Source organism: Orycteropus afer, unplaced genomic scaffold (genome assembly GCF_000298275.1).
Source record: "Orycteropus afer afer isolate SDZICR_OR568_19922 unplaced genomic scaffold, OryAfe1.0 scaffold00245, whole genome shotgun sequence".
NCBI lineage: Eukaryota > Metazoa > Chordata > Mammalia > Tubulidentata > Orycteropodidae > Orycteropus > Orycteropus afer.
The window spans coordinates 1,053,221-1,066,407 of NW_006921832.1; the positions used below are offsets into that span (position 1 = coordinate 1,053,221).

General features: G+C 42.9%; 1 protein-coding gene across 1 annotated transcript in view; it reads left to right on the forward strand.

Moving 5' to 3' along the window:
- Window positions 1–13,187, forward strand: part of KALRN (kalirin RhoGEF kinase) — a 1,074,930-nt gene that overhangs the window by 492,667 nt on the left and 569,076 nt on the right. Inside the window, exons 8-9 of the mRNA XM_042782122.1 lie at window positions 4,386–4,517; window positions 8,097–8,327. Of these exons, the coding sequence (XP_042638056.1) occupies window positions 4,386–4,517; window positions 8,097–8,327 (363 nt within the window). The remainder of the gene's footprint in view (window positions 1–4,385; window positions 4,518–8,096; window positions 8,328–13,187) is intronic.

Below are 13,187 nucleotides of genomic sequence, written 5' to 3' on the forward strand. Positions count from 1 at the left end.
AATCTACTTCTGTATTGATACCTCCTTGGAAACCCAAGGAGGGGTCGCTATGAGTCAGGTCCGAATGGATGACACATAACAACAAGAGCAACACTCCCATCCTGATTTTAAACTATACAGTATCCCCTTGTTCTGTTTGAACAACAGCCTCCTGGTCTATGTATAGGTTCCTCATGAGTGCAATTATATGTTTTGGAATTCACATTCTTCTCAGTGATATCCATAATTTGTTATGATCCACACAGTCAAATGTTTTTGCAGTCAACAAAACACAGATAAACATATTTCTGGTATCACTTTCAGCCAAGATCCATCTGACATCAGCAATAATATCCTTCATTCCACGTCCTCTTCTGAATCCAGCTTGCATTTCTGGAAGTTCCCTGTCAACAAATTGTTGCAACCATTTTTGAATTATCTTCAGCAAGCTTTTATGTGCATGTGATATTAATGATGTTGTTCAATAATTTCCACATTCTTGTGCATTCACCTTTCTTTGGAATGTATACAAATATGGATCTTTTCCAGTCAATTGGCCAGGTAGCTGTCTTCCAAATTTCTTGGCATAGAAGAGTAAGTGCCTTCAGTGTGGCATCCATTTGTTGAAACTTCTCAGTGGAAATTCCAGAAACCTTGTTTTTTGCCAATTTTTTCAATGCTGCTTCAACTTCTTCCTTAAATACCATCAGTTCTTGGTCATATGCCACCTCCTGAAATGGATGAACATTGACCAATTCTTTTTGGTATAGTGATTCTGTGTATTCCTTCCATCTTCTTTTCATGTTTCCTGCTTTGTTCAATATTTTGTCCATAGAACCTTTCAGTATTACAACTTGAGTCTTGAATTTTTTCTTCAGTTCTTTCAGCTTGAGAAATGCTGAGAGTTTTCTTCCCTTTTGGTTTTCTAACTGTAGGTCTTCACACATTTCATTATAATAATTGACTTTGTCTTCTTGAGCTGCTCTTTGAAATCTTCTGTTCAACTCTTTTATCTTGTCCTTTCTTTCATTTGCTTTAGCTACTCTTCATTCAAGAGCAAGTTTCAGAGTCTCTTCTGACATCCATTTTGGTCTTTTCTTCCTTTTTTTGTCTTTTTAATGAACTTTTACTTTCTTCATGGATGATGTTCTTGATGCCATCCCACGATTCATCTGGTTTTTGGTTGTTGGTGTTCAGTGAGTCAAATCTATTCTTGAGATGGTCTCTAATTTCAGGAGGGATATAATCAAGTTTGGGAGCTCTAGTGGCATAGTGCCTAAGGCATTTGACTGCTAACCAGAAGACTGGCGGTTCAAACCCACCAGCCACTTGTCAGAAGGAAGGTTGGGCAATCTACTTCTGTAGTGATACTGCCTCAGAAACCCAAAGGGGTCGCTATGAGTTGGATCCAACTTGATGGCAGTAAGTTTGGTTTTTATAATCAAGGTCATATTTTGGCTTTTGTGGACTTCTTTTAATTGTCTTCAACTTCAACTTGAACTTGCATATCAGCAGTTGATGGTCTATTCCACAGTTAGCTCCTAGCCTTGTTTTGGCTGCAGGTACTGAGATTCTCCGTTGCCTCTTTCCACAGTTGTAGTCAATCTGATTCCTGTGTATACCATCCAGTGAAGTCCATGTGCATAGCTGCCATTTATGTTGTTGAAAAAGGGTATTTACAAGAATAAGTTGTTGGTCTTGCAAAATTCTATCATACGACCTTCAGCATCATTTCTATCAGCAAGGCTGTATTCTCTAGCTACTGGTGATTCTTCTTCATTTCCAACTTTTGTATTCCAGTCACCAGTAATGGTGAACACATCTTGATTGCATGTTTGGTCAATTTCACACTGCAGAAGTTGGTAAAAATCTTCATTTTCCTCATCTATGGTGATTGGTACGTAAATTTCAATAATTATATGATTAACTGGTTTTCCTTATAGGTGTATGGATATTATCCTATCACTGACAGCCTTGCACTTCAGGATAGATCTTGAAACATTCTTTGTGAAGATGAATGCCACTCTATTCCTCTTCAATTTGTCATTCCTGGCATAGTAGATTATGTGGTTATCTGATTCAGAATGGCCAAAACCAGTCCATTTCTGCTCTCTAATGCTTAGGATATGGATCTTTATGCATTCCATTTCATTTTTGACAACTTCCAGTTTTCCTAGATTCATACTTCATGCATCCCATGTTCCGATTATTAATGGATAGTTGCAGCTGTTTTTTTTTTCCCATTTTGAGTTGTGCCACATCAGCAAATGGAGGTCCCGAAAGCTTTACTTCAACCACGTCATTAAGGTCGACTCTACTCTGAGGAGGCAGCTCTTCCCCAGTCATATTTTGAGTGCTGCCAACCTGAGGGCCTCATCTTCTGGCACTGTATTGGACAGTGTTTCTGGGCTATTGGTAATGTTTTCTAGTAATATATCAGACAGTGTTTCACTAGTAATCATAAGGTTTTCACTGGCCAATTGTTTGAGAAGTGGATGGCTCCTTCCTTATTTTTAGTATGTCTTAGTCTGGAAGCTCTGGTGAAACCTGTCCACCATGGGTGACCCTGCTGGTATGTGAAATATCAGTGGCATAGTCTCTAGCCTCACAGAAATGCTTAAGCCACCACAGTAGGACAAACTGAAATATGAGTGGTGGACTACATAGTCTAGTATCTTTGTATTTATTCCATCTGTGCCTTTTTCCACCTGGGAACTTTCCAAAGATTCTCATGTACAGCCCACACATTGAGAGATATCTAGCCATGTGTGTGTATCTGTGTGTGTATGTATGTGTTCTTTTTTTTTCAAGGATGACAGTGGTAGTGACTGATAGTGACTGACTCATTTATAGGAAGATGAGGATATTGATTTCTAATCTAACTGACTAAGTGATAGGGTTCTCTCCCTAACCCTATCACTTGCCTTCTTTATTCCAGGTTTGTACTCGTTGGCAAGGAACACTCCATGCTTCCCCATCTCTGTCTCTTTCTCCCTTAGCTGACCATTTGGTGGCATCTGCTGTGGGGTTCCTGTTAGAGTATTACAGAGAAATCCAAGGGCCTTGAAGAGGTGCTCCCCGGACAGTTGACCAATTGACATATGAATGTCAAGTTGCTTTCAGATTATTGATGGGGTAAAGAAACTTCTGAGATGTCAGTAAGCATATGCAATCTGATACAAGCTAGCACCAGCACTTTTTCCACAATTGCTAAGAGATGTTCTAATGTGATTTTTAAAAAAATAATAATGCAGAATAGAAAACCAACCACAACAGCCAGCAGGCCAAGGACTGAAAACTTGAAAGTGACACAAAGACTAGAACTCAAGCAAATGCAGAAGAAAAGGCAGTGCCAGAACTGAGAGTAACTAAAGGTGTCACCTTCTGATGTTTTCTGTCTGGATTGGTTTGGATCAGAAGAAATTTTATTTGTTATCTGTTTTTTAATCTGATTTCTTCAAGTACTACCAGTCCTTCAGGGAAATTCATAAACTATGTTTCTTTTTAGCTGGGGGGACTCATTCAAAGCTAAATTTTAGGCATTTGTTTAGGCAGCTTTTTATTGTCCTCATATGGGCTTTTTTAGCAAATGGGATAAAAAGATATTTAGGCAATTAATTTAAATGAAGCTGTGCACCCAGGCGAGAAGAATCACAGACAGAACCATTTCAGATTCTTGAGTGAAGAATTATTTGCATTTGAAAGGTATATTTTTCCAGTCAATAAACCTGAATAGTTTTAGTTAGCTCATCTTTTGTGCATGGAGACCCATAGTCTTCCACAGTTGGTAATTTTAATTTTTAAATAATTTTGTGTCTGTAAGGCTCATATCGATGTATCATACTTCAGGAGCCACTGCTTTACACACAGCACATGCTGCCACTACCCCCTCTTATCCCTAAGGAGACTGATCCAACGTTGGGAGTTCTGTTGAAGTTAATCTCTTTTACCTATGGCTATCTGGAAGTTCCCAGGGGCTCCTAATGGTTCTGTGAAGTACTTTTTGGCTCCTTTTCACAACTCAATGTACACACAAGTGTCCACAAGAGCTTCTTGCCCTGTGCACAACCACAGGCACACGGGAGGAGCTGCATGCATCACAATGAGCTGTCTCTACACCAGCACTTGATAGTCAATGTGTGGGTGTAACCTGTTGAACAACCAGATAACTCCTACCCCCAGCAGGTTCATAATAGTAATCTTGGTTTGTGAAAACCACACTTCCTAAATAGGTGCCTACATCTGACTTCTTACTTGGGGTTAGTGTTTATAGAATTAAACAACAAACTTGCTTCTGAAGGCTTCCAGAGACCCCAGTGTTTCTCCCCAAAGTATCTGAGCCTCTCTGCTTTAGGTGACCCACTTACCCAGTACTCCCATGCTGACTCACCCACATCTCCTTCCAGTTCCTATCGGGAGTGGATGCCTGGTGCAAGATGTGCAGTGAAGGTGGCCTGCCATCTGAGATGCAGGACTTGGAGCTGGCGATCCATCATCACCAAACCTTGTATGAGCAAGTGACCCAGGCCTATACAGAGGTGAGAATCAAGCAGAGCAACCAGGTGTCTTGGGCATGTGTGCAAATGGGAGGGTGGTGTGACCACTGGCCTGTACCCTTTGACATAGTCTGGGTTAAACTAAGGAGAAGAGGCTATTTTTCTCCCTTTATAGATATCTTTAGTGTCCTTGGCCTATGAATGATGGTGTCTCCAGCTAGAAAGCAAAAAAAAAAAAAGAGCCATCAGTTGGTACAAACTTGGTGATTGTGTGCACATACACAAACACACACATGCACACACACAGATGTGAAGATCTGAACTCTTTCCTCCTCTGGGGATTAGGAATAAAAGAAAATAAGGTTATACCCCTCTAGAGATTGCTTTCTGGTTGGTGAACAGGTATATACACACTAGCCCTGGCACCTCTTTTATGGAGCAACTCATCAAAAAATATTAATTTTCTCACTAAAAGGTCTAGAGGAAAACACATGGGAGAGATAACTGTTCGCAGGAGTAAGAAATTGCCACAGATGTGAGAAACTACAAGACTCTTCTGAAAATTCAATGGCCAGTGGAGGGAGGAGGGTAGTGCAAAATTAAGAAGGGAAAAAAAGTCTTTATGTTTCTTTAAAGGAAAAGGCCATATAGGTGCATCTTCATGGACATAAACAAGTGAGTAGGTTCACTAATGGCATGAATTCTGAGGGAGGGGAACTAAGGGGTAAAAAGCTGATGAGGGCAAAATAGGCTGTTAAGGAAGCAACTCTGAGCTGGCTGAGGAAGAAAAAGTGGATTGCCATCTGGCCTATGAGTTTCCTCTGGGAAAAGGTCAGTTAAGGCAGTGGTTCTTGAAGTGGGCTTCTGGACCACATGCATCACACCCACCTGAGATGCTTGTTAAAGGTGCAGATGCCTGGGCTGCACCCAAGATTGACTCAGAATATCAAGAAATGAGGTCTAGAACCTATGTTTTTCTATGAACCCAAGTGAGTGTGATACATATAGAAGTCTGATAACCAGTGGCTTCTAGGTAAAAACAGGATTTTTGCTGTAATCAAAATTGAGTTTGGATCCTAGCTTCCCTTCTAATAAGCTGTATGACCTCAGGCAAGTTACCTCACCACTGTAAGCCTCAGTTTTCTTTTCTGTGAAATGAAAGCAATAGCATCTGCCTCATAGGGTAATTTCCATGGTTGTGAAAGTTGTGCTTGCAATACACTTGACCCAGTGCCTGATAGTAATAAGTGCTGACACATGGTAATAGGTTTTGTCATTATCAGAGCCATGGAGGAGGGCTTGTGAACTGAATCTGATCTCATCAGCTCTGATCTAGGTGGACCAAGGATTTCTCCCTCATACCAGAGCTTTCCCTCTGCCCCTGGGTCAAGAATCTCTACATTTACTCGATGTAAAATAAAAAAATAAAAAAAAATAGAGATTGCCTTCAAGATGAATATATTTCACCATATCATGGGTATAAGTAGTATATGGATGTGTGTGTGTGTATGTGTATGTATGTATGTATATATATATATATAGAGAGAGAGAGAGAGAGAACTCTCATGGCACAGTAGTTAAGGCATTCAGCTGCTAATCCAAAAGTTGGTGGTTCAAACCCACCAGCCTCTGCAGGAGAAAGATGAGGTAGTCTGCTATTGCAGAGATTTACAGTCTTGGCAACCCTATGGGGTGGTTCTACTCTGTCTTATAGGATTGCTGTGAGTTGGAATTGACTTGATGGCAGTGAGTTTTATACACACACACACACACACACACACAATTTCTCCCAATTTATTCTCAGTCTGTAGCATTCTGGCACCTAGATGATTCATCAAAGCCCACTATGGTGGTCAAAGGGCTGTCTTTGACTTCCTATAGATATATAGAGAGTAAGGCAAAGGACTGGAACTCATGTTGACCTGGATTTCTAGGGTTTGGCCCTCCATCTTTTATTGTCCTGTGCTGGACATAGCATAGCAGCAAAAGACAGTTTGCTTAAATTCCCTGAACTCTACTGGGTTGGCCCATAGGATATTTGCCTTACTCATGTCTCTGGAAGGCATTAAAGCTTTCTCTCTCCATTCTATGGCAATAAATCATGGGCATGGGATGGTGGAATTGGGTGGGAGGTGATGGTCACCTAAATTGGCCATGTTCCTCTAGCCAGATTTCCCCTCCTGTCTCAACCTCATTCTGCGCCAGCACTCCTCTCAACCACTGCACAGCCCTACAAATACTTCTGTTGCCCCCAAGCAGGAAGGATAGCAAATGAGTCTGTGTTCTTGAACCTCCAACCAAGTGATTCTCAGGGCCTGAAGGAGGAGTGAGGGAAGGCTGCAAGCCCAGCAAACAGCCCCCTGTTCATCATCATAAGGGTAGAAGGTGAAAATACCTGCTTCCCCAATTGTCTGATAAGAAAAGAATACTCTTTCAACTCTAAACTAACTTTGATTTCATCGTTAAACCAGATTAATGTGGGGTCTTCAAATTCCTATCAAGTCCCCCGTCACCACTGTTCTAAATTGGAAGGATACGTTCTCTCCTGGGAATACTTCCAAGCATTGTAGGAACTACAGGTGTCAATCATATGATTTGCTGTCCAGAATTACTGGTGCCAGTAATAGTGCCAAGAACCAAATGAGAAGAAGGACTGGGATGTCCTCCACAGTGACCTCAGCAACTGAGGGTGTCGGAGAACCATGGAGCGTGGGTGGTGTGTCTACAGTCTAAAGGTCCCTCCCTTACTCTGCATATTCTCCAAAGATGGGGAATGTTGCTGCTTTTTGGTAGACAGAACAGCATTACAGAGAAGAGGGGGAAGAAAAAAAGGGTAAAGAGGAAATGGCAAGGAAATAAATAAGATGGGAAAAAGAAATGAGGATGATGATGATAAAGATACTAGTACATGCCAGGCCCTATTCTAAGCACTATGCATGTATTAGCTCATTTAATTCTTACCACAACTCTAGGAGGTATGTGCTGTTATTTTCTCCATCTTACAGATAAGGACACTGATGCTCAAAGAGGTTAAGCAACTTGCCTCTGATCACACAGCTAGAAATTTGCAGCCAGTTAGAAGAAGATGAAGAAAGAGGGGAAGAAGTTTATGGTAGGGACGTATTCTGAATTTCATTTCTGAAATGAAATTCTTCTGCCTGGCCCAGTCAGTGAGTCAGTCAAAATATTTATGAAGTTCCTACTATATGCCAGGCATTATTCTAAGTATTGGAGGGACAGTGAAAAAGACAGAGTTCCTGTGCTCATGGAGCTAAAATTTAAGAGAGGAGAGAAACACTTGGTAGTGCCCAAGCAGCTCCCCTTCTTAAACATCTTGTGGACAGATGGACTGGATTCTTTCTGAGCACAGGATTCCAGTTCTCCAGGATACTCTGCCCTCTCTGGGGTGTGAGCTGGGCACCAGAGCAGTTCTGGCTGGCTAACATGTTCCTTGGTTACCAGGAGTATAGGGACGACTGCAGTTCTCAGGTCTAATCAGGATCCCGGGGCAGACTCCTCCTCTCTCTCTGCACCTTTCCTGCTGCCTTGCACCTTTGACTCTCTGGGCTCCTGGGCTCTCCCTGGCTCAGACCTGGAGCAGCACTGCTTTCCTTCCTGCAGGTCAGCCAGGATGGCAAAGCGTTGCTGGATGTGCTGCAGCGTCCGCTGAGTCCTGGGAATTCTGAGTCCCTCACGGCCACAGCCAACTACTCCAAGGCGGTGCACCAGGTGCTGGACGTGGTACATGAGGTGCTGCACCACCAGCGGCGGCTTGAGAGCATCTGGCAGCACCGCAAGGTGCGGCTCCACCAGCGGCTGCAGCTCTGTGTCTTCCAGCAGGACGTTCAGCAGGTAACAGCTTTGCTTCCCCCACCCAGCATCCGTCTCAAGCAGGGACCTGAGCTTGAAGTTCTGCACTAGGTAATCAGGCTGAGAAAGCCTGAAGTTATAGCAAGAAGAGAACAGTTCAGAGCCCCCAGCACCCTACCCACCCCTAGCTTAAAAACAAAAACAAAAACACCAAACCAGATTTGTTAATAGTTTGCTTCTCCCCTAAGCACCTTTATAGGCTGGGTCTTCTCACCCTGTGCTGTGGGAAAAGGAGACTCAGTCTGAGGAACAGCAATTCCTTACAGTCAGATGATGTATTTCCCCTCTCCTCCAGGAGAACTTAACCCACACTCAGGAAGTGAGATTACTAGACAACTCGAGAGACTGGGGAGTTCTCTAAGCACTGTTAGAGTTGGACATCACCATAAAGTGAGCCCACATCTCAATCAGGGAGGCAAGGCCCCTGCCAGAGGGGGGTGAGGTGGGGTTTCGGGGTCTTAGAGAGGACTTCTTGATGAGGTTGTACTCGGGAAATCAAATTTAAAACGGGGGCTATTGTTCACTGTATGTTCCATGATTATAGAAGTTATTTCTGGCTTTTTCTGTCTTTATGCATTATTACACCAGTGATGGCTTTTTTCCTTCACTATAAATAGTAAACAAATGGTAATACTTCTGACCAGAAAAGGACAATTTGCCATGAATGACCTTTCGGATAAAGTAACCTATCTTTCTCTTGTGTACTTCTCTGTCTCTGTCTCCTTGGGGACTCCTGGTAGTTATGCTTGAGGACTGATATTCTAGGAGGGGAAGGTGGGTAGAAACTAGGGATTGAGATCGAGGCTGCATGTCATCTCCTTCTTGGTTCATCCCAGGAGGGCAGAGGTAGAGGGTACTCTTGCTCAAACACCTTCCTTATCACATAATTTCAGGACTATTCAAATAAAATAACATTTTACTTGCCTTTCCATGGAACATTGAAAGCCAACTGTGCATGTCCTTGCAAGTGTTGGTTACCTTCACAGCTGTTGTTGGAAGAAGCCCCTGGGACCAGTGTACCCTGAGGTAGACAGGCAGGATGTAGGGAGAGCCAGGCATCCCTATCACTGGCTAGGGGTTCCATGCAGTCACCCCCAGGACTAGGTGGGTCTTCAGGCAACTTCTCCATCTCAGCTGCTCTTAGAGTCTTGCAGCTCCATCCTGACTGAGGCAGAGATTGAGTCATCAGAAGCAACACCTCAGCCTCAGGAGAGACAGGCACTGTTTATGTGCTGGCCCCAGCTCTGAAACGCTTGTGGGGGCCTGCTGGGAATGGAGAAGCAAATGAATCAGTTGCCTGCTCTTGCCATCTGGAGCCGTCCAGATAAATATATCATCTGTGAGCACAGGGGAGCACAGGATTCCGCCTGTGATTGAGACAGAGTGAAGTGCCAGCTTTGGAAGGCACAAAAGAGGGGGCATTACTACTTCTGTGAACTCTCACTTACTCGAGATGATCTGGGCAGCAGATTATAAGGCTTCCTTTGCACTCCTGGTACTTTATGGCTGTTGCTATTATTTATTAATGTTGACTAGGAAAGGAACCCTCATGGTACAATGGTTAAGCACTCAGCCGCTAACCGACAAGGTCTGCAGTTCCAACCCACCAGCCACTGAAAGGGAGAAAGATGTGGCAGTCTGATTGGAGAAAGATTACAGCCTTGGAAACCCTGTGGGGCAGTTCTATCCTGTCCTATAGGGTCACTATGAGTTGGAATTGACTCGATGGCAGTGGGTTTTTTTTTTTTTTAGATTGAGCACTGGGGATTTGCTGAGGGGCTGCCTGAGGAGCAAGTGAAAGGTTTCCACAAGAGAGGGCAACATTCCAGGCCAGATTATCTGGGAAGTGCTGTTGTCCCACTAAAGTATCTGAAGTATGCTAAGAAAAATTATAGTAATATATCTGTGGCTATTCTGTATCATTGCTCTTAAAAATGAGAGCACTTCTGGAATTGAGACACTATCAATTCATCTTTACTATATGAATCACATTGTTGGTGCTGAATAGAAACAAGAAGGAGACTATGAGGTGTGTGAGAGAGGAGTTTGGAGCTTCCATGAGAATGAAGTTTCCCAGGATGTTAATTCCAGTGATCTTTTCAGGATATGGGAAGTGTGTGTGAAATATGACTCTTCTTGGAACACCTTTCATTTACCCATTCACTCACTCACCCACTCACTCACCCTGTATCTGATATTGAGATCAATTCAAAGAAAAATAAGGGCTAACAAACCCAGTGATGGGCCTCAGTTGCTTACCTAACACCTAAACAACCATTGGTATCTGTCAGGCATCTAAGCTGGTGCTTCAGAAAGGTGCAGGCTTAACACACTCAAGGGTTCAATGAAAGACTTGGCCTTTGATCTCCTGACTCTAGCCATGAGCCTGCCCAGCTTCAGAATTAGACTGAACAAGTAGGTATCCTTTTCCATCATGTTCACACAGTTTGTTCTCTCTCTCTTCTCTACCTACTTAACTATCTGTCACCTATCTATGTATCTGTAATTTTGGTAGCACTTTCACCTCATTATAGTTTGTTTGTTTTTAATTTTGCATGTTTCATCTAATCCAATATTTCCTTGAGAGTAGCAACTATGCATAGCTTATAACTCTTAGCTGTGTCTGGTATGAAACTGTGATTCTATTTATATTTTCTGGTTTGAGCTGTAGTTATCTTTGGGGGAATCCTCAGTTTCTGCTTCTGTGAAGTGAATGCCATTTAACCTCTCTCCTAACACATCCAGAAATTGCTCGTGAGTAGCAGGAGTCTGCCTATAGAAAGTATAATGAGAAGTCTTTAGGTTCCCAGATATCTACAGCCCAGGTAGAAGATACAGGGACATAATCCTCAGTGTTCCTGAAGCATCATGAAGCATCAGTCATTCAGCATGCTTGGGCCTCTACAGTAGGCCCAGGGCTACACTGGGTTCAGGCAAGATACCTGCTTTGTTAGAATAGTACAAGATAAACATACTTCAAAATTAAAGACCAATTATAATGAAGCATGTCAGCCAGTTTTCAGAGAGAATATCAATGGAACAGTTACAGGCAGAAGTGTACTAAGTCAGAGATGGTGTCTTGAAAGAAGAGAGAATTGATTGAACCATATAGTCAGGACTTAGGACTCTGAGCACATTTTGAGATCTAGAGATGTTTACTCAGTGGCCCAGGTTGGAAGCTTGTGAGTGGGCATCAGTGGCTGGTGCCATACACAAATCACAGATTAGGCACACTGAGGGTGAGACTGCAAAATGGTACAACCACTGTGGAAAGCAGTATGGTGATTCTTTAAAAAGTTAGAATTAGAAATACAATTTGACCCAGCCATTCCTTTACTAGGTATATATCCTGAACAAGTGAGAGCCAGGACAAGAACAGACATATGCACACCCATGTTCATCGCAGCACTATTTACAACAGCCAAAAGATAGAAACAATCTAGGTGTCCATCAGCTGGAAGAATGGATAACCAAACTATGGTACATAGTTTGGTACACAATGGAGCACTATGCAACCCTAAAGAATAACGTAGAATTTGCAAAACACCACATAACGTGGATGAACTTGGAAGACATTATGCTGAGTGAAATAAGTCAATCACAGAAGGACAAATATTGTATTAGTCCGTTATTGTAAAAAAGTCAAGAAAGGTTTATATATGGAAGGAAATTTTCTTTATTGGTTACCAGGGGTGGGAGAGGAGGGGAGGGAACACTGTTAGATAGGTAGAGACAAGTATTGCTTTGGGTGAAGAGAAGGGCAATGTACCAAATGTGAGTGATCAACATGGTGGCATTGAGGAAGATGAAGACATAGAGAGGTACATGGGAGGTACAGACAACAAAGATGAACCCTTTTGCACATACAGTACCGTGTTGTCAGTGAAGGCAAACATGGATATATGGGTGGACAGGCTGAACAATTAGGTATGTCTGTGCAGCGGGGAGAGTGCCCATGGCCATGTATAGGGTTGGCAGACAAAGTTTCTACAAGTGTATAGCTATGTTCTGTAAGAACTCCCAGGTATATAGTAGAGCTGGTAGTGTAGTGCCTAAGGCACCTGACTGCTAACCAGAAGGCTGGCAGTTCAAACCCAACAGCCACTCCTCAGGAGGAAGATGGGGCAATCTACTTCCATAGTAATACTGCCTCGGAAACCCAAGGAGGGGTCGCTGTGAGTCAGGTCTGACTCAAAGGCACATAACAACAACAACAATGACAAGGGAAAGGTTGTGTTAACTTTTTGGGCACAGCTAGCTACCCAGAGGGAGTGAGTAGTTGGACCCGTGGGCTTGGGACCATAGTTGCAGAGGACATCAAACTCAATCAGCATAACATACTACACAATACATTGTTCCACCTCCTACTTTGGTAAGTAACAACTGGGATCTTAAAAGCTTGCAAGTGGCCATCTAGATGCAATAATGGGTCTCTCCTCATCCAGTGCCAAGAAGAATGAAGAAAACCAAAGATTCATGAAAGAATTAATCCAAGTGACTGGTACACCATGCGATCCTCAGTCTATACATCTGTGAGACCAGAAGAAAATAGATGGTGCCCGGCTACCATTGTCAGGCACTTGGAGGGGGATCTATGTAGCAGATCCTGGATAGAGTGGGAGAACAATGTGGAGAAAAATTAAAAATCATTTAGGAAAAAAAAAAAGGGACCAGATTTGGTGGTCTGATGGAGCCTGATGGAACCACTGAGACTGTGGCTCCTAGCTGCCCTTTAGGTCTGAAATTGAACCTGCTCCCGTGGCTTCCAGCCAAACAAAAGATAGGCATATGAGGTGAACATTTATACTGGGTAGATACACTCATTGTAGAGAACAATCATGG